At 42.7% G+C, this 25,826-nt stretch overlaps 1 protein-coding gene across 2 annotated transcripts in view; it reads right to left on the bottom strand.

Moving 5' to 3' along the window:
- Positions 1 to 272: 272 nt before the first annotated feature.
- SLC10A7 (solute carrier family 10 member 7) overlaps positions 273 to 25,826 on the bottom strand; it is a 254,880-nt gene continuing 229,326 nt past the window's right edge. For both annotated transcript variants that reach the window (XM_047855992.1, XM_047855993.1), the window contains 2 exons: positions 5,083 to 5,228; positions 273 to 2,788 (listed from right to left, as the gene is read on the bottom strand). In XM_047855992.1, coding sequence (XP_047711948.1) covers positions 2,759 to 2,788; positions 5,083 to 5,228 — 176 coding nt within the window. In that variant the 3' untranslated portion in view covers positions 273 to 2,758. The remainder of the gene's footprint in view (positions 2,789 to 5,082; positions 5,229 to 25,826) is intronic.

Below are 25,826 nucleotides of genomic sequence, written 5' to 3'. Positions count from 1 at the left end.
GTCCCTTCTCTTGGGTATGTTTGTCTTTCGGTCCTCACTCCTGTTGCAGAGAAAACAATGCTAACAAAAGAAGCAAGGGCTAATTTTGGATGTTAACATTATGCCGCGGTGGAGGTATTGATATGGGTACCTGGGAAGATTATGAAGCTTATGTGTATTTAACCACAAACGATGTAATAATACTGGAATGAATCAAGAGAAATCTAGAGAGACTTAGAAGGCCATAGGAGTGTATCTGAAATCAGGTTAAAAATAAGCCACAGGTTCTCTTGTGATTTTGGAAACATCTCTGTTTAATCATAGAATTATTTGCATCTTCCATTCATCATAAATAACCCACTTCATTAACTTCAGCAATCCTTTTGTAAAAATTTGGTATTTAGCATAAACAAACACTGAACATTAGCCAGAGGCGTGTTAAACAAAATAGGGAAGAATTTTTTAAAAATACAAAACTTAAAACCTAGAAAAGGACACATGAAAAGATTAACAGTACCACCCATTAAAAAAATCAAATTTCATAACAACCGTTAAAAAAAAACAGGTGGAAAAATGAGTAAACATAAATACAATGTATTTCCTTCATAAACACATTTAGATAAAAGAATGGATAGCCTGACAGTGCATAACACAGAGCAAAATATTTTGAGATGAATAATTAAATCCCAATAAGCATGAATTAAAAATAAATTTTGATTTTATTTTTTATTCTTTATGGAAAAATATGCCACGGTATTTGTGTAAAAAAAGAAATGGCCATAAACCTATCACTAAAGCCACCAAAATGCACTATGTAGAGATTATTTGAAAACAAAACATTTTTTAAAGCAAAGATAAATTGTTATAGCATCTTCAGTTGAACCTTATCCCATTAATCACACCTACTATAGGTGTTAGATAATAGAGGTAGATAAGTTGGGGCAAAAAAAAATCAGTATTCTAATCTAGAGAGAAAGATTTTTATAGCTCAGATGGACAGACAGACAATTCCATCTCCTCTGAAATTCAAAGACGCTTGAGGGAACAAAACATGAAAATCTTCCTGTGCTCCATATGTAAGCATCAAAGGTATCGAGCAAACTTACTGGAGTTTTAGATATAGGGACATTCTTGGCAAATAGCCTGTTGAACAAGGATTTTTGCAGAGTCTGGCACTAGCCTTAAAATTTACAGTGAGGATAACTCTTGTGAAACTTACGAGGTTCAATAGTATTGAAACGGTCAGAAGTTACAGAGATGAGAGCTGGTCGGGACAATAATATAAATTTACAGTACTGATAAAGCCGGTAAGTTTCTATGGAATGATTTTTGTGTTGCTGACCAAATAACAACTAAACAGCTATTGAGGACAGAGTCAGCCTCTGTGAGACCCAGGATGCCAATACCGTCTATCAGATCAAGGAAGGACACGCAGAGAGGATGTGACAGAATGCTGTGCAGGAAGCAGAAGAAAATGTTCCCCTAATTGTATATATTACTTTCTTCTCTAGTTGGGTCCAGTAAAAGTTTGCTCAGCCACAGTAGAAGCAAACATGAACACTCTTTTGAAAGCTGATGCCCAATTGGGACATCATTTTATTTGGTATTTTGGTTAATGAATGTTTTTGCATTTTCTGTGCCCAGTTTTCTTTCCATATGTGTATATGTAACATTTGCTTGTATCCATGACCTTTATATTTTTATTTATTCATAAGAGCAATATGATTTAATTCTAAAAAATTGTTGCAAACGTTTGTCAAATCTGCCAAGGAAATTTTCGTCAATAACTTGTCTCAAGTGCCTTACGTGTGCTTAATTCAAGGATGTAACAGGCTGCTTCCGGCTAAAAGGGGCAATTTGTGCTCAGACATCTGTGTAACAAGAATAAATTCTGGTCTCAGTTGCGGAATGTGAATATAATCTACCATTAATTGTTGCTGTTCTCCAACTGATGGTAACTTTTTTGTGTCTTACATTTGCTGTTACGAGTTTGGGAGTGTGCTGGAAAACAGGTAAGAAAGAAATTATGGCAGAAAAAGGGAAAAATATGTGAAATATAATTGTAAAAATCCTGAAAACTGAGTCCTGTAGTTTACCTCAAAACTTCCCTTACTTACAACTCAAACATCAGGCTCTTTCTTTGAAGCAGCTTATAATAAATTTAAGACATATAACACCGCCATCTCTTATAATGGGACTGAGGAGTTTCTGTGTGGAAACTATTTGAAGGAATGTCTAAAAAATGATGTCAAGAAATGCAGATAACTTATGCTTTTCAGCATCTATTCAATCTATGACCCCTGCTGAGTTGATAAGGAAGAGGCATGTCACAGTTGTAGAAAAAAAGAATCACACAGTAAATCAAAGTATTCATGAATAAGACTTTGGAAATTTTCACTGTCATCAGGAGGGCATCTTCCTGATGGGGTGACCTCATTTCAAACAGCACAGTAACTAGAACAGAGTTGTATTGCACCAAAGGTGGTACAAGGAAAGCATGTTTGCTTTTTGTCACGGTGACAGTTTCCTGTGGTAGGAAAAATAAATAAATAAACCGCTCCAAAATACAGTACCACCCCTGGCAGTAACCAACGAAGTAGGTTTTGGAAATAACGCTCCTGTCAAATACATTTTAAGGCACTTAAACTGTTATATCATATTTTTGTGTAGAAAAATAAAATATGCATCGAAGCAACATTCACAAGTACGTGTCTTCGGAACTGTTTGTATGTACAATCCTGTACATATATACATCGCTACACGAAGGGCGCCATCTTCATTATACTGTTGGCCTCGTCAACTTCACTCCCTGTAGGAAAGGACAACGTGATGTTCAGAATTGGACAGTATCTATGAACAAAATGAAAGCATCAATCAACAGCAGATAATTTATGCTACTAGAAGGAAGAGGCAGCCCACCCCGACAGCCTCACATAACCAGTGATCCAAACCTCCAGACACAAACAGACCCATCTGCCCACCTCACCGGCCGGCAGACTTTGTCATCTCCCCAGCCTGACCTGGCTACTCACACTGTCCCACCAAACATGGATGGTCGCCATGCGTCTCAATCACTATTATTTGTAAAGCAGAGGAGACGCTCATGGATATGATTGACGGTTTGTATTTATTTTGTGGTCAAATGGGATGGGTAAATATTCCAAGCCTACTGGATTATTCTAAGGTAGCTGATACCTCCCTTGTTTGGAGGAGTTCCTGTGCAAAAGGAAAATGAACAGCGTTGTCCAATTTTGCCTCCCTTTTGGAAATGCTTCAGTTACTCTGCAGAATAAATCCCAGAGCTTTAAAACAATTTTCTGTTCACTACAACTACATGTTTTTGATAGAATATTAGGATTTTCAAATAATTGTCTTCATTCTTTGTCAAAACGTATGTGTATAGATTCTGACCAACAGCGCACATACACATCGATAAATATAAATGGAAGTTTTCAAGAGGGATAAATAGTAAAAGAAATAAAAAGGTACTAAACCGCTCCTCTACCAACTCAGAGTGGGCAGATCAGAGCCCATAGTGGCACCCAGTACAGAACGGGAATGGCTAACGTTCTGGTAAATGACAGAATAAATGAAGGTGCTGGGTGGGCTAGCTTTTTCAAGTAGGATCCTGGGGATCTAGGGCGCTTCGTATAAAAGCGATGTTCTATTTTTGTCTGGGAGGTTCTTGTGGTATTGGGGCAAGGTTCTGGAGGCCAAATAGACCAGGGTTCTAGTCCTCACTCTAGCACTGACGAAGCCACCCATGTAGCCTTGGGCAAGTTGCTCAGCTCCCCAAGCCTACTTCCTAACCTGTACAGTGTGACAACAGAGCTCGCCGCGAATGGTGTTGTACATAGTAATGGGCAGCGATGACAATAACGATACTTACAGCCGCTAGCTTTTATCAAACACCTGCCATTTAACCCTCTGTAACTCTAAAGAGTAGATATTATCATTAGTCTCAAAGTGGCAGAAACTGAGGTACAGAGAAGTGAAGTATGTGCCTGAGGTCGCCCAGAAAGGAGGCAGCACAGCCCATAGGCTTTTCAAGGTCCACACTCCGAACCAGGTAAATGTTGGGATGTGCTTGGCACACAGAGCTCAATGGGTGTCGTGTGGCTCTTCCATTTTCAGGACGCTAAGGACACAACATAGGGCACTCCCCTGCCACTGGATGTCTCTTTTTGCCTATGCTTCTCCTGATAACAGTTGCCATGCTGTGTATAGGCTCAGAGAAGTCCTGTAAGGTCTGAGCTGCTGGGAAGGAGACAACTCTGTGGATGCTTCGATGGTATATTGCAGCAACTAAACTTTGTGTGAATCACCTGGCCGATTTTATTTGGGCTGATAATTTAGGAAATAAAATCTACAGATATAAAATAAGTAACAAGACTCTGAGCTAAGTGTAGTGAAGTTGACATTGTGTTAATTTTGTTAATTAAATTATTTAAATGCCCAAACACATAGTTTTGCTGTGCAAAGAAGTTATTAGGTGTCTAGAATATTAAAAAAAAATAGACATTTTAGATAAACCCAGGTGCTGTCACATTTATTTATTTAATTTTTTAAAAGTTTTATTCATCTATTTTGAGAGAGAGAGAGGGAGAACACGAGCAGGGAAGGGGCAGAGAGAGCGGGAGAGAAAGAATCCCAAGCAGGTTCATGCTGTCAGCATGGAGCCCGATGCGGGGCTCGAACTCATGAATCATGAGATCATGACCTGAACCAAAATCAAGAATGGACACTTAACTGACTGAGCACCCAGGTGCCCCAGGGGCTATCATATTTAGAAAGGCATGTGAAATCAGGACACGTATGAAAAAGACAGGGTGGGGGAAAGATGGTGAACACCTGAGAGGAGGGGTACAGATATTTTGAGTATATTCACCTTTACCCATTGCAATTTGCCCTTCAATTAACCCTCAGTCTTCTTTTTCAAGTAAAATGGATCAATGCATCATTATTATTACTGTGATTAGTTAAGAAAATAAGTACTTGAGAATGAGACTATGCTAGCAAAACTTAAAGAATATGAACAGCTAAGATTCAGAAATAGCATTTCAATCTAATTTGGATTTAAATGAGATCTTGCCAGAGTCTTACCTTCTGCCTTGACACCATCCAAGACTTTATCGTTGGCACTAACACACTTCCCAGAAGGATCTGAACTGGGTGGTATATGAGCAAGGGCACGGATATTAGAGAGAGGTGCTCATGGCCTGCGAACACTATCTTCAGCATTGGAATTCCTGGTGGACAAAAAAGACAGAAAATCTAGAGGCAAATTCAGTCTGTCATCAAACTAAAGACTCCAATAAAACCGGAATTTTGAACTGGGTCATTATCATCTTTCCCCCGGAATGTATTCATAGGGAATGTCTCAAACACATAATCAAATCTTTCCATCTTCCTTTCACTACATAGCTCTTCCCAGAACAGATTAAAGCTGAAAAGGTGATCAGTGTTCAACGACACCAATAATTCCCACTGCAAATCAGCAGCCTGTCTACAGAGGAGAGGGGAGAAGAGTTGCTTCTCAGAAGGCTGAAAAATAATAGTAAGGAAGAGGTCCAAAATGGATCCTTCCGTGCTTAGTAGTGAAATAGACTGCTGGTGTTTAGGAGGGAGGCCTGCTTGACACCATTTCAAAGTCCCAAAAGTTCACTCTTGAGAATCGAAAGGATATGGTAAGATAACATATGATATACATCGTTATAAGTAGGAGGATACTTTTGCCAAGTGAATGTTAATAAAGTCTTTGCCCCTTCTCTTTTGGCCAAGGATCCCAAAGCTCTTTACGAGCTACTGTGTACGGCAAGTGAATTCTACGATGAGTGCTGAACGTTTAAGCCCCACAGTGAAAGTCTTAATGGAGCTCAGGTAAATGAATACAGCTTTGTGAATCTACCACTCTATAATACCAAGGGCAAAGTCTGCAGATTTTGTAAACAGCTGCCTATGTGTGTACCTATTAGGCTTTTATAACAGAAATCAGACACCGGCAATTTGACTATTATTACCAATTGTTTCAATGTGGCCCAGTTGTCAGAATTCCTGTGTATGTATGTCTGCTTTTTCAATGGAATGGCTTTAATAGCTTAGCTTCCTTCTTGTTTCTTTGAGAACAGCCTCTGGAAAGGACTCAAGGTCCTAAACATGCACAATGATGGCACATAAATAACTTTTTATTATAACCCACTGAGGAAAGCTCTGCTTTTTCAATTATTTTTACCTTCTAATAAATTTCAAACCTTTATGCAAAAATGTATTTCATAGCCGCTTTCTTTTTCATAGCCTCACAAATCATTGCCGTAAACTGAAGACACTTAACTCATCCCCAACGATCTCTCTCTCACAGCTCTGAAAGGACATGCTTAGATTTTTGTAGTTTCTGTCTTCTCACTAATAGAAAAAAAACAAAAGAGCTTTCTTTTTAAAAATAATATACTTCATCAGGGGCACCTGGGTGGCTCAGTCGGTTGGGCATCTGACTTCAGCTCAGGTCATGATCTTGCGGTTTGTGAGTTTGAGCCCTGCATCGCGCTCTGTACTGATGGCTCGGAGCCTAGAGCCTGCTTTGGATTCTGTGTCTCCCTCTCTCTCTGCCCCTCCCATGTTCGCACTCTGTCTCTCTCTCAAAAATAAATAAACATTAAAAAAATTTTTAAAAAATATACTTAATCAACTGACAGTTGAAAAGCAGCATCTGATATTACAGTCCTGTCAAGTTCTTGCGACGATAAAAGACCGGAACATTCTCCTCCTGTTTCCAGGAGAGATTATTTGGCCCCAAGGGATGATGTTAAGTAGCCGGTGGGTGCAGGTGGAGTCAAAGTAGGGCTGAAGGGAACGAATAGAAATACAGAGACATTTGTCCCCATAAATGATCAGAGCAAAGATTCTGACCCAAAGTTCGAGGACCATGGCTGCTGGGCTAAATCACCTGAGTTACCCTTTTTTGGCAAAGACTCAGGCTCTGTGTCTTTCTCCGGCAAGCTTAAGTAGGCTCTGAAGGGAAGCCAGAGATACAGTCACGGGGCTGCTGCTGCAATAAATAAACAAATAATCGCTGCAAAGAGGCATCTCCTCAGGCCTTGCCTGAGATAGGAGGCATCTCAGGGCAAGCCACATCAGAGGTTCACCTTAGTGTGAGGAATTAGGTACAGAGATGTGGCAGTAATGACGATGAGAATTGTTGTTATGTAATGAGTGCTTACTACATGTCACGTGCTGCCAAAGTGCTCTCCCATATTAATGGAATTAAGCCTCCCAATAACCCTCGGAGGCTGATGAAAACTACTGTTTGCACTATTTTTCTGATGAGGAAAGAGGCACCTCGTGGTCAGGAAGCTTTTCCAGGTGGGGGGGTCTGAACTGCAACCCAGGCAATCTCGTGTTCCAGTTCTCTGGGCTAGGTAAGGGTCAAGGCCTCCGAGGTCTTCAGTTCAAGATGCCCATGGGGACAGCAGCTTCGTTAGGCAGAAATGGAACTTTTTGGTGTGTAAACGCTTTCTAGTCCAGAAGTTCTTTTGGAACTCATTCCCCTTGGATGCTTCCCAGAAGCACTTCCAGAAGCAGAAGACGTCATCAAACTCCCCTGCCACCCATACCGGATGTTCCTGTGATTTCACATGCTCGAGGAGCTAGGTGACGGCTAGGACAACCCCAGTAGTGTCAAGGGCACACGGACGGAAAGATGGAGCCAAGCCTTTACTCGCAGGAAGCTTCCAGTGTACAAGTGACCTTCTACCTTCACACCATTTGTGTGAAGTTCTCTTCTGGGCCGGTTCTTCAGCTCCTAGATCTAATCTTCAAACACACCCTTCTATACACTGCTCCAGGACGGGGCTGGGACTCTGCAAACATCACCCGTCCTTGGCAGCCGACTCCGTGGATGGTTCTGCCAACCGGGGCACTAGAGGAAGGCTGGAGGAGGAGGAGGTTGGGGTTCCTGATGGCCACAGCGCCTTCAGGGAGCGGCAGTGGTTGGCTCCAGCAGATAGGTCCTTGTGCCCCTCCTAAGAGGCCTCAGCCCCCGTTTCCTCCTCTAAGCTTCTAGGCTCTGACAACCCCCATTTCTTCCCTTTGTTCACCCAGTTCCCGCTGCTACCTGTGGTTATTACTCCTTTTTTGTCCTCATGGTCCCCTTTCCCCCGTGATGACTAGCAGCTGCCACGGACATGTGTCGGGTTAAACAGGGATTTCTTCTCACTTTATGTGCCTGGAATACTCCCTTGTTAATCATTAATCACATTTCCTATCACTATCACTCGAAGTGACTAATGTTAAAAATATGATTGAACATGATGTAATAGAGGAAAAAAACTTAGCTTCCAGAGATCAGGACCCAAGTCCCTTTCACATGTCCTCGCTTACTCTCGTATGGCGGATGTGCAGCTCCGTCTCTTGGTGAGGGGAGGGGGACCCCAGTAATTCAGGTCATATGTTATTCATTTCCGAAATCTTCATTTTCTTTCAGTCTCTCTCTTTTTTTTTTAATGTTTATTTCTGAGAGAGAGAGAGAGAGAGAGAGAGAGAGCAAGCGAATGGGGGAGGGGCAAAGAGAGAGAGGGATACAGAGGATCCAAAGAGGGCTCTCTGAGCTGACAACAGTGAGCTGGATGTGGGCTCGAACTCACGAACCAGGAGACCATGACCGGACCAAAGTCAGAGGCTCAAATGACTGAGCCACCCAGATGCCCCTTTCCTTCAGTCTTAAAATCCACCTTACTTTTCAATCATTTGATTTCTACTTTCCTTTTCAATTATTCGAGTTTTTTCCCAATCTCTTATTTATCTCCATCTTTCCATCTCTCTTTTTCCCTACTGTTCTTTCAGCCTCCCGCCCAACTCTAGTAGACCCTTCACTCTGCATTTTCATTTCCTTGAAGGTCAGTGTAGAAAGAAATTGGGAGAAGCAGAGCGAGGGTTCACTTTTCCATGTTGGAGTGTCTCACGCTATGGTGGCCATCACTTGGAAGCAGTGAGGTCAGTACGTCAGTTCCAGGGCATCTGTGTCACGTTGCCAGCACTATTAGGATGACAACGCAAAATTCAACAGAGACGTAAGGAACCTGTAAGAGCCACGATTTCCATCAGTTGTTCATGAACTTGGCAGAACGCAATCTTCAAGCCAAATCAGAACACCAGCAGTGGCTCTAGTTCCAGAAACCTATGTCACGCACCACCTTCCACCCTCTTTACTCACTTGTTTAATAACTCACTCCATCATTCATTCGTTCAGTTAGCACTCATGGAACTTATTAACTGCTCTGTGAAAGAACAAGGAATGCCGGGAATGGAATGTGACATAACCCGCACTGAGTGGCTTCCCAGGCACCCCTGTGACCGCTTACACCTCCTCCCCATAAACTTCCTTCAGGGCAATCGGCTCTTCACTGCATTCCCACACTATGTCCCACAACCACACAAAGGTCTCTCTGACTTGAGGTCTGTTCTGTCGAAGCTATTTTCCGCTCTGTGGCCAGAGTGAGCACAAAATCGGGTTACATCAAATCCCTCGGGAGTTTGTCACACAGGGGAGACTCCTAGGTGTGGTGCACAAGGATCCTCCTGACCTGGCCCCTGCCCGTCCCTGTGTGTCTCACACTCCCCCACTCCTCACTCTGTGCTCCAGCCGGAAAGAGCTCCACGCTGCCCTCCTCGCCCTCCCTGCCACGGGCCCAGGCCCCAGCGCTGTCCCCCAGCCTTTGCACTAGAGCTCCTTTGCCTGGAATGCCCTTCACCCACTTCTCGAGCCCTCTCCTCCAGTGGCCCTCAGTTCTTAAGTCGCCTCCTCTGGGATGCCGTCTTCACAGTCGCCCACTGGCCTTCAGGTCCTCTCCACTCTGTGCTTGCCTGACCCGCAGCACATTCCAGCCTCGTGCTCACCGCGAGTACTACCACTGCCGGTCCTTAGGAGCTGCCCTCACTAAGGTAGCAGCTGAGGGTCAGCAGCTGTTTCCTCTTCATCTCTGAGCACATAGTGGGTGCTCAAAAGGAGTGTGTCGAGTGAATGGATTTCTATTTTTCCAGATCCCACCATAAATTTACCGTGCAGACTATCACTCCGTTTTCATTATCTTCTTTAAGTAGGGGGAAAAAATGGCAATAATTAAAAAAAAAAAAAAGCAACAAACTTACTAGAAAGAGTTTTCTTTTTAAAGTAAAATTTAAATATAGGACTCTTTTCATCTTGCTATCACTGCAGTAATATAAATGAAGCAAATTAATTTTAATGCTCCCAGGTACTGATTCTGTGTCACCATGGTTGACAGGATCCAACTAGACTTTATGAGATGGCATTTGACTTTATGGAAGTGAACACTATGCCTGCATTTACAATTTTACGGGGGCTTTAAGCTGTCATGCTGAAAAATGTTTATAAAACATTAATCAAAAAATGCCTCTTTAATACAATGCATTGTCTGAAAGATGTTAGAAGGCGCATATTGTAAATGGATTCTTTTTCTGACTAAAGTAATTTCCACCAAAAGCATTTCCCCATTGCTCTACAAGTACACTGTGTGGATAGATAAAGAGCACTTTCCCAGCACATTACTACCTGCTCCAAACACTTGGGAAATCAGTAATGTACAGCATGCCATATTTCCATGTCACACATGACACATTCGTCTAAAATTATCCAACAGAGTTTGACACTGCGGCACATTCCATAAGCAGGGCTTTCAACTGACATCTGCCAAGTAGGAACTTCAAGTGAGAGCTTTCTTCTTCTAACAAGCGAGTAAGGGGTTTCTTTTATCCTATACCCAGGATGGAAAGGATAAAACAATACGTACAAGAACAAGTTTTTTTTTTTTCCTTCCTATTTTAAAAATGTTTATTTTATGTTCTCTGAATTAGAAAATTCCCTTTGTATTAGTGTTCAAGCTTCAACAGTTTCTATGTTCTACTGGATGGGCAGTTTTTAATTGTTCCTTGGGAAACATTTATCTTTCCAGATTAAACACGGACTTTGATTTAGCCCACACTGAAGGCAGAAGGCTGCTCTATTGTTCGCGACATAAAAACTATCTACTTCATATCCTAGTTCAGTTTACTTACCTGTAGGTGCACAATGTTCTCACCATCCGTCCATCCACCCATCCATCCATTCTTTCATTAAAATATACTTTTTGGGCCTCTGCCCTTTGTGAGTCACTGTTCTAGGTGCTGACCATATAAGGTCAGTAGCACCGCCAAGGCCTCTGCCTTCCTGGGGCTCACCTTCCTGTAGCTCTTGCCCTGATACCTCAGCTTTCCTCCACCAGAGGGACAAGTGTCAGCATGGTGAGTGTAACCCGTTCTGTCACTGGCTTCCCCAGTTTCTACAACTCAAAGTTTGGGAATTATCTTCGACCAACCCCATTTGTCTTCTTACCCCTAGATCAAGCCACCGAAATCTGTAGATTCTTTCCTCCGCCTGCCACTCCCCTTCCCCCTCGGTTTTCACTGCCACCTTCCTAATTCCGTACCTCATAAAGGCAAGCTGAGATTACTCTTATAGCCTCCTGACATAACCCATCTTCAGAGTCTTCCCTTCATCAATCCTCCAAACCACAGCCAGATTAATCTTCCTACAACCCACATTAATTAAAGCCAATGCCCTGCTCAAGAATTACAATGACTGTCCAGTGCCCATTCATCACATTCTCTACCTATTCAACTTCAGTGAAAAACAGTTACTACCAGCACCATTTTGTAAGTGCTTACCGAGTGCGAAGTGCTTTGCCTGCATTATCTCATTTAATCCTTGCAACAGCCCTATGGAGTGGGGGCAGTTTTCCCATTTAGGCATGAGGGAACTGAGGTTGAGAGCAGTTAAGTGGCTTGCCTGACATCATGCATCATGCATTTCAGTAGAGGCGGAATTGGACCTCAGTCTATTTACTTGTAATCACTGAGCTATGCCAACTCCATTAAACCAAACTTTCAGTTGTCAATTGCAGTTCTCAGCTCAGGTCTAGCACTTTCTTGTCTTTGTGAAAGCCCAGCCTCTGCTGGATCTTGCCCTTTCTCTCTACGCACCTAAATCCTATGGGTTCATTCAGGCTCAGCTTTATATTTCCTCTACCGTGAAGGTGGCCTCCCTACTGATTTCTTCCTCTTTTGAGGCAAGAAGATGCCCTTCCTCCTGCATCAGATAAACTAGCATTTGCTTATGTTGCCATTATTTTCTTTGGTGTAGGTTTTGTTTTCCCCTGACCATAGGCAAAGTATAGCATTCTTCTTTTAAACTCCTGCAGTATTTAAGCACAGGACTGGTACTTAATAAATGATTGATTACTTAAGAATAGATACTAAAGTAATGTTTCCTATTTAAGAAGACAGGATATGGAACACATAAATACTAGCTGCTTCGCTAGATTGCAAAGAGAGTGCATTCACACACTCCTTGGGGAGAGGACTGTATTTCCTAGGACAAAATACACTTGCTATTGCAGGAAGGAAAGGAACTGGACTGACTGAGGAACACGAAATTTGAAATGAGTACTAAATTGTGGAGTAGGAGAGGAAATATGTTGGAAAACAGCCTCTGCGTCCCTCGAAGTCTAATATGACACTCACATTCCCACTTAGCAAAGATAGCGTGTATTCCAATCACCTGGATCACTTCCTGTCTTTTAGGGGTTCATTCGCCTGAATTCACATGACTTGTTTTCCATTTAAATGCTTTCTCAGACTTTTCACTGAGGTTTGGAGAGAGCTCCTGGCAAATCTGGAATCCAGTTGCTTCTCTCTTCCGTCGTCATGGTGATTTCCCACTTTTGTTTAGTCTGTTCTTAGTTAGAAACATCCATAAGTTTACTATCTAAATGTCCTACACATTGTTACTGAATTCTATCTCTTCCTCAGTGAATCTCTCAGAAAAGCCCATGTTTGCCTTTAAAAGTCATTGGGATAGATGGTCTCCCCAGTCATAATATAACCCAGGAAGGCAGCTGCTGTTTAAGACACTCTTCTCCCACATCACTAAATGCCAATCTCTGTGTTCCCTTCTCACACACGCACACGCGCGCGTGCGCGCGCACACACACACACACACACACACACAGAGTCTTTCTCTTTAGAGACAAGTACTCACAAATGTTAAACTCACTGGCACTAATTTATCTCAATTACTAAACAAGGGAGCAATTACATGTCATTTCTAGAGCACAAAATGATACCATGATAAAGTGCAACAAGTTTTAGAATTTGGTTAGAAAAGGCTTTCAGGTGAGATTTACCTAAAGCGAGCTAATTTTCAGTAATATAGCTGTCATCTTCATGCAGCCATTTATAATTTATTATATCCAGTAACCTACGTGAGGCAGGTCAGTGTAGGAGTTAAGAAGCCCGACACAGAAGTCAAAGAGCCCTGGGTCAGCACGTGCACCACTTACCATCTGTGTGACCTTGGTTGGGCAAGTTATTTAGCCTCAGTTTTCACATCTGTAAAGTGTACCTACTCTGGAGGTTTGGGGCTTTTGTCTTTTTTAATAGACAGTAAGTGAAACAATGTACAAAGTCCATTATGTGTCAGACAATCTTCTAGGTGCAGTGAATAAATGGGCAATCGCCCCCTTCCACTGCCTTCAAGGAGTGTATGCTGTTACTCATTTAATAGGGAGAGAAGATAGAGGATACCAGGCCAAATCAAGGCAAAGAGCAAATTCCACGCAGTAACAAAATCATGACACACGGCAGGGAGAAAATGCAGCACGGCTGTCTAGGGAAACAGTTGTTAGGCAAATGGATTCAGTGAACATTTGTGTTATTCTGATTTCTGTCTCTTGTTTGGAGGGGGTAACACGAAAGGCCATCTGCTTCTAGGTTGAATGGTTATGGCTTGGCTTGTTAGAGGCCTGCTAGATCCGTCAAGAGCTACCCTAAGGTGTGGCCTTTTGGAGCAGCTGCTATTTAGTCTGCACAGCCCCCAGAATTCTATTCTGCTTACAATCCTGGCTATTCTAGAACTCCTCCCCCAATCCCCTCCCCCCAGCCTTCCAAACCCATCTGGAATGTTCTGAAGGCTGGCAAGTCAACTTCCTGCAGATTCCCTCAGGATTGCGGACAGGATGTCACAGATCTTCTCCTCACTCCCATCTAAATAACTGGTCTTTTGTGCAAATTCTCCAAGGTACTTTAATATGCAGATTACACTGCCTCACCCTTGCCAATGATTTACATTTCACTTTCCTCCCCGGTCTTTTTGTGTCATTCCATCCTTAACTGCAATCTCCTGCCCTATTATCTTTGGCGTTACCCCACCACAGCATCAGAAAGCCTACTGCTGCTTTATGACACACAGAAGAAGACATTTTTGTCCTTTTTTACAAAGAGGCATCCAAAATGAGGTACAACTAAATAACATATGCAGATAGGAGCTCTCTCGCACTTTCCCCAGTGTCCCAGTGGGTTCACGGAACCCACATAGAAGTCGAACATTTCCAAAGTGCTCAATACAAAGGCAACAGCAGCAGCTCCGGGATCTCTGACGAACCCCCTTGGCTAGGCCTCTGGCAGAAAAACACGGCAATCCTGTACCAGTTTAACAGATATCTACAAATGGAATTTTAATTTCTAACCTCCGAAGCCCAAAATATGTCATAGGGTTATCTCTGTAGCTGGCGTACGAGAGGGGAAGGGACACCTTACAATCCACACAGGAGACGTCAGCAAACGTGCGTCACAAACTGGCCTCAAACGCCCCCTCTGTTTTCCTCTCAGGGGCTCACACTGCTCTCCGGCCACCCTCCCCTCCACACTTAGGAAGACTTTAAATGTCAGATGTTTTTTCTGATGTGAAACTTTAGACATTTATCCTTCATCTTTCAAAACCGTAATTCAAGAATATATATTTTTTTTATCCAAAAGGGAGAATTAGGTCTGCAAGAGCAGGACAATTAACAAATATAAGGTTACAAACTACACATCTGAGGCCATTATTAAGAAAAAGGAACCACCTTTCCAGTAATTAAAAGCTTTAGAAAAGAGAGAGCAGTATCCATGTTTCAGTCTTTCAACAATCCCACCTCATTCAGAACTTCAGAAGTCATATCTGGAGTTCATGGATTTTTTTTTAAGTATATTTATTTATTTATTTATTTTGAGAGAGAGAGAACGTGCATACCAGCAGGGGAGAGGTAGAGAGAGAGGGAGAAAGAGCATCCCAAGCAGGCTCCACACTGTCAGTGCGGCTCGAACTCACGAACAGTGAGATCATGACCTGAACTGAAATCAAGAATCGGATGTTTAACTGACTGAGCCACCCAGGTGCCCCATTGAGTTCATGGACATTTTTGATCTTCATTTGTGTGTTGGAAAGGGCACTACAGGGTACAGAAGACAATTACACAGGGCTTGCTATGTGTCAGGTACCATTCTGAGAGTGTGCAAACATCAGTTCATTCACTCCTCATGTTTACAGTGTGAGTAAAGCTACCATTCTTGTCTCTACTTTCCAGATGAGGAAACTGAGGTCGCCATCAGTACAAATTTCCCCAAGGCCACGCACAGCTGGTGACTGGATGTAGCTGGGATGTGAATGCAGACAGACTGGCTCCAGCGTCTGTGGTCTTCAACCATACTCTGTGCTTGCAATGCCTGAAATGCTGATTTGTTGGGGTACTTAGGAACCCCAGAGAAAAGAGATGCTTGATAATATTAACATCGAAAACAGAGGGTGAAACCTAAGAAAAATAATATTTACACAAGAGAAGTCTGAAAGGAAAAGAGAGGTACGCCTTTCAACAAAGGTGCCTATGTGACCGGCCTTTTACTTGCTTCAAATAAAAGGTGGCTTATGATCATTTTTGGCCCTTTAGGAAAATAATAGATTGTGTTTTAGTCTTCAGTTACCTGGGCTGTAATCCCATCGCTTTGCTGAAAGTTTTATGTAAATAAAGATGCAAGAAAAGACCAAAATGAGCAGCTGGTGTTATTTCTGTTCTGAAACAGGTACGTTCTGATTGGAAAAGACGTTTAATGAATGGCCTGAGCCGACTCACCAGATGCTGACAATGAAACATTTAACTCTACCAATTGAAGGTTTCTGCCTCGGAAGATTAGGTACACCTTCACCTGTCTGACAGCGTTGTAGGAGTAATTAGCAAGCAGGGAATTCAAGAATGAATTAAAGAACTGAGCCACGGAGGCTTCATTCAAACGCCGGCTGTGTCTTCCAGGATGGGGTCACCATATTTATGGAGACAAGGTGGGCAGGAAGTAGATGGACATGACTTTTTTTTCCTTTTCTAGGCTGTGAAGGAAGAGTCTTTTGTCTTCTTACGAGAAAATCTGGCTAATATTCATGCTCACAGGACATGAAAACATCAAAAATAGATTGAGGCTTTCGTATGACAAAAATAACACAAGGTCATCAGAATATATTTAACATGATCACCAATACAGAAGTGGCCCCTGGTTCAGAACAGAACTCACCGAACTCTGGCTCTGGAAAGCCTTGCTTAATTTTACAGAAGTTTTTAGATGTGTTTTTATATAAATGAAGAAAAACACTCCAATCTTTTCTGTCCGAGGCACATCAGAGAAGCGGATGGATGTGACACGTGCTTTCGTGGATTCTGACACAGCCCCCACCCTCTAAACTTAGTGCTCCCTAAAATTTTGCACTGATAATGCTCTTAACAGTGGACGGTGGAACTTCTGGAAGGCTTTCAAGTCTTAGTTAAGTGGTATATGTGATCAGCTGTGACCCAAATGCACATTATTTTTTTAAGATACATTCTTTCTTTTGTCAACGTGGCTGTTAATCACCCTCTGGCAGTAATTTTCTTCTTGATGATACAATGTTTATGATGAACATCAACATCAGAAGAGATGTCTTCTGACACAAAAGAATTAAAGAACTGACACAAAACAAGGCAGTTTTGATTTGGGGATTAGAAATTAGCATTATTTATCTTTAAATCCAACTGTTTTAAAAATGTTCACTCAGGTTTCTGTGGTTTAACTTAGCTAGATGATGTCCTACTAACCTCCTCCTGCTCTTTATTCTGAATATATAAAAATTGGAGAGTTAAGGCCTCATTTAGAAGGCTTTTAGGCAGAGGAAGAAATTAAGAAAGCCCTTGGAGCCATTTCTGGAAATAATGATGTTTGTCTAATCCCCTCAGTTCTCCTTAACCTCTGAGTACTTCACACATCTAAGAGAATTGTGGTTTTCACAAGTCAGTACAGACAAATGGCCACTTTTATCAACAAATCAGTAGGGATAATCTTAAATTGCAGTCTTTAAAAAAATTTTTTTTCAGTGTTTATTTATTTTTGAGACAGAGCATGAGCCGGGAAGGGGCTGAGAGGGAGACACAGAATCCAAAGCAGGCTCCAGGCTCTGAGCTGTCAGCGCAGGGCCTGAACTCAGAAACCACGAGATCGTGACCTGAGCTGAAGTCGGATGCTTAACTGACTGAGCCACCCAGGCGCCCCCTAAATTGCAGTCTTTTTGAAACACAGTAGTGCATAAATGCACATAGACACAGAAAGTAGTCTGATGCAGTAGTTCTCAGCCCCTGCTACACATTAGAATCACCTGGGTGGCTTTCAGGAACTATGATGCTGGGTTCATCCTGAGAGATTCAGAGGTAATCGCTGTGGGGAGAGGTCAGGGCATCATGGTTATTGGACAGCTCCCAGATGATTCTAATGTGAGCTGGGCTGAGAAGCCAGGTCTGGTAGAAGGGGGGAGCAAGAGGACTCTGGAGGATGCTGGAGGCACAGATGGGCCCGTAAGCTGTAGGCTCTGCTCTTTAGTCACTATGTGGATTGGGGTAAATTATCTGACCTCACTGAAGCAGAACTTTCTACCTTGGACAGTGTGCTCAATAATACCTACTGTGCAGGGCTACTGTGAAGCTTACATGAGATAAAGGCAACTTATGTGCCTAATACAGTGCCTAGCATTAGCAGATAAGCAGCGGGGCCTTCTCCCTTTAATGTTTCAAAGTGTCTTCATATCTACTTTCTGATTTAATGTTCCCCTCAGCCTTGTAAGGCAGAAGAAAACAGGCCTGCAAGTTTGGATGTCAATATGTTTGGCTGATTTAGAATTTCAGATCATTTTATTAAAATAATTTCATATCCTCTCTAACCTCTGGAGTGGCTCAGGGCTCAGTCCTCCAAGCTCCTTTCTCCTCTATCTCCATAGTCCTTAGTGACCTCATCCAGTCTGAGAGCTTAAAATAACCTCTATGTGATGAAAGCCCCACACTTACAAGGCCAACTCTCCATTGGATGTTAAGAGATCTCAAACTTAACATGTTCAAAATGGAACCCTTGACTTGCCCCCACATCCCTCTTCAGCCACCAAAATCTGTTCCTTTGCCATCTTCCCGAATCCAGTAAATGGCAACTCCATCCTTCCAGCCCCTCAGGCCAAACACCTTAGAATATCTTTAATTCTCCTTTCTCTTATAAGCATATCTAGTTTATAGGAAGCCCGATAGGCTCTGTGTTCAGAATATGTCCAAAATCCAATACCACTCCCACCTTTGAATTGCCTTTGACCTTAAACTCCTGTCTGGATTAAAGCTTCTTAATTGGCCTTCCTGTTTCTCACTGTTGTACCCTTCCATCCATCCAACCCCAGGCTTTTATTAACACAGCAGCCATAGGGATCCTTTCAAAGTGGAAGCTGGATCTTGTCTACTCAAGATCTACTAGTGTACTCAAAACCTTCCAATGACTTCCACTCTCATCCTGAGTAAAATGTAGGTCCTTACAATGGCCAACAAGGTCTTACACAAAATCACTCGCCCTTCTCCTGCCCCTTGTACCATGTCTCCTATAGCTCTCTCCCTCACTCATTCTGTTTCTTGAATACTGGCCCCCTCCTCATCCTCCAACTTGCCAGGCACACAGTGTTGCCCCAGGCCCCACACCCTCACTGCTCCCTCCACTTGGAATCTCCTTCCCCTAAATACCCATGTGACTTGCTCCCTGTTTCCTTTAGGTCTTCAATCCAACACCCTCTTTCAGCCTAAAACCTTGCCATCTCCACCCTGGCACTCCTTATTTTCTTTCCTGGTTTTATTTTTCTGTATAACACTTAACCATCATCGGATATGTTCTATGCTTAAGTGTCTGTTTAATCCCACTAGAAAGGAAGCTAGATAAGGGCAAGAACTTGTTTGTACTTTGTTCACTGCTGCAGCCCATAGGACCTGGAACAGGACCCAACATATAGTAGGCACTAAAAAACACTTGGTGAGTGAATGAACGAATCAAGAAAATTGTGTTTCAAAAGCACCTTTTCATCGGCACCATTGCTTCCTGTTTTTGCACTCACTGCCAGTGTCGAGGGGTTTGGTTTGTTTTTTTTTTCAATATATGAAATTTATTGTCAAATTGGCTTCCATACAACACCCAGTGCTCATCCCAAAAGGTGCCCTCCTCAATACCCATCACCCACCCTCCCCTCCCTCCCACCCCCCATCAACCCTCACTTTGTTCTCAGTTTTTAAGAGTCTCTTATGCTTTGGCTCTCTTCCACTCTAACCTCTTTTTTTTTTTTTTTTCTTTTTTCCTTCCCCTCGAGGGATTTGTTTTTTATTAATATTTAGAACGTCTGCTCTAGCAGTACTACAGTGCTTGCACCAGAGCAGACCAGTCGTAGCACACAGAGAACCAGTACATGGTGGGAACGTGCAGCAGGGGCAGCTCTGAGAAATGTCGCTGCTACAGTATTGTTGCCATGCTCAGCTTCAGGAGAGATGACATTCCAAATGAGCTGGCTTTCTGAGGCCTCGGCCTCTTCTGAGCTGTGTCCAATTTTACGTCTCCTCTTGCCCCCAAGGTAGCTTGTCAAAAACCCACCTGGTACCCCATGGCTTTAAAAAGTGGGCAGCTAACTCTAACTTCTGGCTGGAGTTGTCTGGATGGGGCTGTAGATGGGGACAAGGAGGCTGTGGGTGTCCCCCTCGTTTTGCAGCTGCAGGCTCATTTATTCCTCACTGTAAAGGAGCATGGAGCTGGCTGTCATTAAATACACACAAACCGGTTTATAGTGTCTGGCTCAATTAAGGGAACTTCTGGAAGAGACACAACCCAATAAATAATTGGAGAGATGCAACTCTGAAATGACAAATGTTATTCACAGGTCTCTGTTTGCAAGTGGAGATTGAGAGATATGAACTTCAAGTGAATGAGATCTCCTGGGTGAGCGTCTTCACTTCAAACACGGTAAACAGCTGCTGTCCTGTGATGCACATTTTAGTACTGCTACAGGCAAACTTTCTAAATATGAATAATAATAATAATAATAGTAAAGACCAAACCCCTCGGCAACTGACAGCGAGTGTAGAGATAGCAGGAAGCACTGGGCCAGGGGCCGCTGTCAGCTCTCCTGGACGGGGCGAAGGCCTCCTCACAAAGGACAAGCTCCAGAACGCCACAGCGTGTTCCCCTCACCTCTCATGGCGTTTCCCTCTCAGAAGCGTGGCGTGTATATGACTGCGGGTGCGTGATTTGGTTATTAACGGGTACAATTAATCTCTTTAGAGCTACTTCCACGACTGGTGGTTTTTTTACTTGGAAATAAAGAAAACTGGGAATTAAAAGTTTCCACTAACTTAATGCCACTAAGTCGACCTTCAAAGCATGTAAGGTAAGGTACGTAGTTTTCAGTGCCACTGCAAGCCCAGTCCAGGGGCAGTGCAGCTGGTGCAGGTAAACGACGGCTCCTCTTGCTCCCGCCCTGCCACCGAGACTGAACGAGTGGTGGACGGCTGACACACCATTCTCAGGTGTTTCTAGAATCCTGGGTGGCGTGATGGAAAGGACCTGGTCTTTGACATCAGAGACCTGGTTTTAAATCCTGATCATGCCCTCTGCCAGCTATATGATCGGGTGATCTAACCCTACTCCCCTCAGTTTCCACATCTGCTGAAAAGGAGGTTAAAACAACTGTCTCAAAGGGAGCCCACCTCAAAGTTGGAGGTTTTAGTGAGGCAGGGCTTGTCAAGTAGCTAGTACGGTCGTCTGGCATAGAGTCAGCACCACCCAAATGATTGTGATTAGGGTTTCGATTATGGTTAGAAAGAGTGCTATGAGATAGTATTGTGGAGCTCAGATTTAGTAGTTTACAGGACTGGGCAGGGAAGGGGCTTGCCACTGAAACACCCAGGGTGATGTCAGAAGCATTCCTACAACTTTTGAGAATGGTAGCTACTGAGGATTGCCACAGGAACTGAAACTTCCTACCTAGGGTGTGGCCAAGACTCCACTGGCCTTCATCTGTCTACAGATTCTGGATAAGGGCTTGTGGTTCTCCTCTCCTCTCCCACCTCCTCTCCTCTCCTCTCCTCTCCTCTCCTCTCCTCTCCTCTCCTCCCCTCCCCCCTCCCCTCCCCCCTCCCCTCCCCTCCTTTCCCCTCTTACTTTCTTTTTGAATCTTTCCATGGTATGAATTACACTGTAAGATTTGGGGGGGGGGGGGAATTCATATCTATTTCCTTTCATCAAGGGACTTCTATACGGACAACCTTCGAATGCCAGGCATGCTGAAATTATTTTCAATATGCTTAACTTTACTTTCAGCTTAAAGAAAGCAAGCCTCACTTCTGGAGTGAGCACTGGGGGTGTGGCTGCTGAGTGAAGGGTTTTCCTCTGATCAGGCTATGCCTTGTGAAATACTGGCATACTTCCACATCCAAAAGCTGTGCTTTGACCACATTCATACAAAGGGAGCTCAAAAGGCCTTTGAAGTTCAGGCAAAAATATAGGTACAGATTGGAAAAACAGGAGCAAGTTTTCATCCTGCTTAGACATAACCACAATATCACACACTGGAGTCATGGAACGAGAAAGTGAGTGGCCTTGAGAAATCAGTGTCCAAGCCTACTGAGTTGTTTGTAAAATTTTATTTTCTTAGAGTACTTGGGAGTATGTCATGAGCATCTGTCCTAAGTATCTCCTTTTGGCTAATAATGAAATAAAAAGTATCTACAAGTGGGGCACATCATGGCTACACTAAAGTCAAAAACAAACACAAACAAACAAAAAAACCCAAACAACCCAAACCAACCAAGCCAAGCTGACCCAAACTAGTTTCCATTACCATCAAAAAGCACTTACACAAAATTTGCCTGAATGCTCTACTATGTCAAACACTTCCCTAAAGGTCTGGGCAGGTGAGCCAGCATTCTGGAAACTGAGAGGTGATTCTCGATGCATATATTATGATGCCTCTTAAACATTCATGTGCAAAATACTCTTTTTTGGTGTGTTTCAAAAATCGGACTTCAGGGTCTTATTCTTAAAAATTCTGAATCAGATGAGGTGCAGTAATCTCTTTTTTTCTACTTCTTCTTCTTCAAAGGAAGTGACTTGCTGTAATTTAGAGGGCGACCCTTGTTGAAATGTTGATCTTAAGGTATCCCTCTGAAGGGCTCAAGATTCTAAAACTGAATACCTTTCAAAATCAGAGAATTATTGAATGCTAGAACTAGAAGGGCCCCAGAGATCATCTCGCCTAAACTGTTCATAGCTAGTAGCCCACAGGACTGGTACTAGAGCACAATACTCTCTGTAGAACTGTCGTTACAGCACAGCACAGCGGCTGAGGGCGAGACCTCGTGTAAGTTCTGGCTCTGCCCCCTGGGTCATGTGACTTGGGCAAGCTGCTGATCACTTAGGAACCTCACTTTCCTTATCCAGGATGATGGCGGGAGTGATGTGAGCTGGTGTGTGTAAAGGACTATTGGGAGGTGACCTCCACCAGGTTGGTCACGCATAAGTTCAAGATTCTTTCTGGCAGATAATGTGTAGTGGCCACAGAAATAATTTAAAAAAAAAAAAATTTTTTTAGATGTTTATTATTGAGAGACAGAGAGAGACAGAGCATGAGCATGGGAGGGGCAGAGAGAAGGGGAGACACAGAATCCGAAGCAGGCTCCAGGCTCCGAGCTGTCAGCACAGAGCCTGACGCAGGGCCCGAACTCACAAACTGCGAGACCATGACCTGAGCCGAAGTCAGACGCTTAACCGACTGAGCCACCCAAGAATTTTAAGAATGGGTGAAGATGAGCTAGGCCCCCACAAGCTTGCCAGCAGGTTTGAATGAAAGTAAGCTGCCACACATACAGGTGTTTTTAACTCAACACATATTCGTAGTCACACATAGAAACAGTTTATACAACCTATCCTGTCAACTCAAGGCCCTGGCTCTGACCTTTCAAGCGCTCTCACTAGCCCCTCTCAAAGCACACAGGGCTACGTTCCAGCACAGGATTCCATGACCCTTCCAGTCAGCCTCAGGCAACCACACATCCTCCTAATAGTAGTGGGGCACAAAACCATGTAGGGATAAGCCTCCAGCACAGCCCGGAGGATTTCATATTCAAGCTACTGGGTTTGCTAGATCCTTTGAGGCAAGTAGGAAGTGTCTCTAAAGTTTTCAGGCAGTATACTTATTAGTCAGAGTGCATTTATAACATTTATCATGCAAAGTAACAAGTCAGTAATTTCATCAATACAAACCCATTTCAGAATTCATTATACTCATTAGCGAAATCTCTGGTTGACAGAGATACAGATCACAAAAGCATGTGTTATAGCTGCCTCTGCAGTATTTCCTTTCTGATAAAATAGTAGCCGAACACTCCGGTGAGAATTTTCCATTAGAGCAACTGGCTGTCCCTAGAGCTGAACTCTGAACTAACTAGTGCCTACATGATCCCACACTGGACACAAAAGTATTTTCAAGTAAATTACTTCATGTAACAAGCACATAGCACAGTGTTTGCCTATTAAGTACTCAAGTACTGTTAGCTGTTATTTTTATTCCCACTACTATTGAAAACATGATGAATAGAGACACAATTAAAAAGTAAATCCAAAAAAAGGTACAGAGACTCTGTAATATAAGCTGGATTAATAAAAATCTAAATGCAGGTGATCTTATATTACCATAAATCAAGAATTATTCTGAGTCTTAATTTAGCTCTGGTTTCCACATGGTATCAGAAATTTGGGTTACAGTTCAACTGAAAAAAGACAGTGGACGCTGAAGCCTATATGGTAGCTATTTGAGGAAGGGGATAAAATCTTACCAAGAAGGTATAAGGTAATAGTTTCCAGCCTTGGGTTATGACCCATTAATGAACTGCAAGTCAATGTAATGGGTTTTATCTACCACTTGGATAGAATATGGAATGCATCATATAAAATAAGAGTGAATGGGGTTTTGTAAAACTTTTTACACACAAGCAATGTGTACTCGATGACACTGTAAAATGTATCTCTAACTGTAGGTTGTTAATTTAACAAGTTTGACAGTCTCTGGCATAAGAAACGAGGAGGAGGGGAAATGTGGGTAGCAGGGCACTGATCTCCAGGTGAACAGCTCCTGGCACATCATGAAGATTAATGGTACTTGAGGGTCAGGCTAAATAAGACAAAACAACAAAGAAGTTTTACTATTTTTCATTTCATACTTGCCACCTAGAACCTGGGAACTTCTTAAATCTTTTTTACCTAAGTCTAGATGTATTAGCAACGATTTTCAGACACCAAATTCAGAATCAAAAATTCAAAGCAAAACAATCCACAAACCTCTGAGAAACAGAAGCGTACCACTTTGAGCACTTACATTTCTTTCTTTCTATGGATCAAAAAATGGTACAAAATGACAGACGCTCCCTCACTTTTCTTCAGCGCAGTAGCAAAATCTACTCTGTCTATAATTTCAGTGGCATCTTTAAGAATCCGTCAAATGCAGAGGTCCCCAAACTGCCTTTCCTTATGGAACTGTAACTCCAGTGGCAAACCACAGGACAGATACATATTTATGGCTACGACCCAGACACAAACTTCTATTTTCTGTCTCTTCTCTGGACTTCTCTTTCCACTTTATAGTTTATTGTCATACAGCACCGTGGCTCTTAGTTTGCAAGAAAAAGTGCAGACAGTGATGCCTCACGTGAAATGGAGAGGCTGGCTCATCAAGACTCACTTTAAATAGAATATAACCTTTTGTTACTATAGAAGGTAGAAGGAATGAATGCCAGTTTCTGACTGGGCCGCATGGAAATATATGCCTCTGGGAACAATTATAGATATTAAGTATTTAAAACTGTTTTATAACTTGCAATGTGATCAGAAGTGATTTTCTTCCTTAAGCAATTAATAAAATAATTCAAATTCACACCGAGAATGCACATTTACAATATTTGGAATCAGTATAGTACTTTTTGGTTTTCCAAGTGCTTTCGTATCTTATTATCCAATGCAGTTCTGGAAATCAGGAGGCTGGGCATCCAGTCTCTATTAGTTATATGATCTGGGGTTAAGTTTGTAAAAATTTTCCATGCTCTCATTTCTTTGTAGGCAAAATAATGTTACTGACCTGCTAATATTCAAGGTTTTCGGGTCATATGATTTAATGAGCTCAAAGCTTGCTTCCCAATTGTGGGGCAAGTTTTATTAAGATAATAGCCTCTGTTGGGGCGCCTGGGTGTCTCAGTCGGTTGAGCATCTGACCTCGGCTCAGGTCATGATCTTGTGGTCTGTGAGTTTGAACCCCACGTGGGGCTCTATGCTGACAGCTCAGAGCCTGGAACCTGCTTCGGTTCCTGTGTCTCCCTCTCTCTCTGCCCCTCCCCTGCTCACACTCTGTCTCGCTCTCTCTCTCAAAAATAAATAAACATTAAAAAAAAAAAGATAATAGTCTCTGTGTGCCAAATAGAATCACGGATAAGCTTTAGGGGAAAAGAATAGCAGAAGTGAAAACTTTTATATTTCAATCCCATTTCCTCTTGAGAAAATAATGCAGATGTTATTAAGTGATCTTTCTAGCCCAAGTTACAGGTAATCCTGTAGCATTCTCCAGTAGCTTCCAAGGA

Source organism: Prionailurus viverrinus, chromosome B1 (genome assembly GCF_022837055.1).
Source record: "Prionailurus viverrinus isolate Anna chromosome B1, UM_Priviv_1.0, whole genome shotgun sequence".
In the NCBI taxonomy this organism is placed as follows: Eukaryota; Metazoa; Chordata; class Mammalia; order Carnivora; family Felidae; genus Prionailurus; species Prionailurus viverrinus.
Note: the sequence above shows the minus strand (reverse complement) of the source record. Positions and strands in the feature narration are given on the sequence as shown.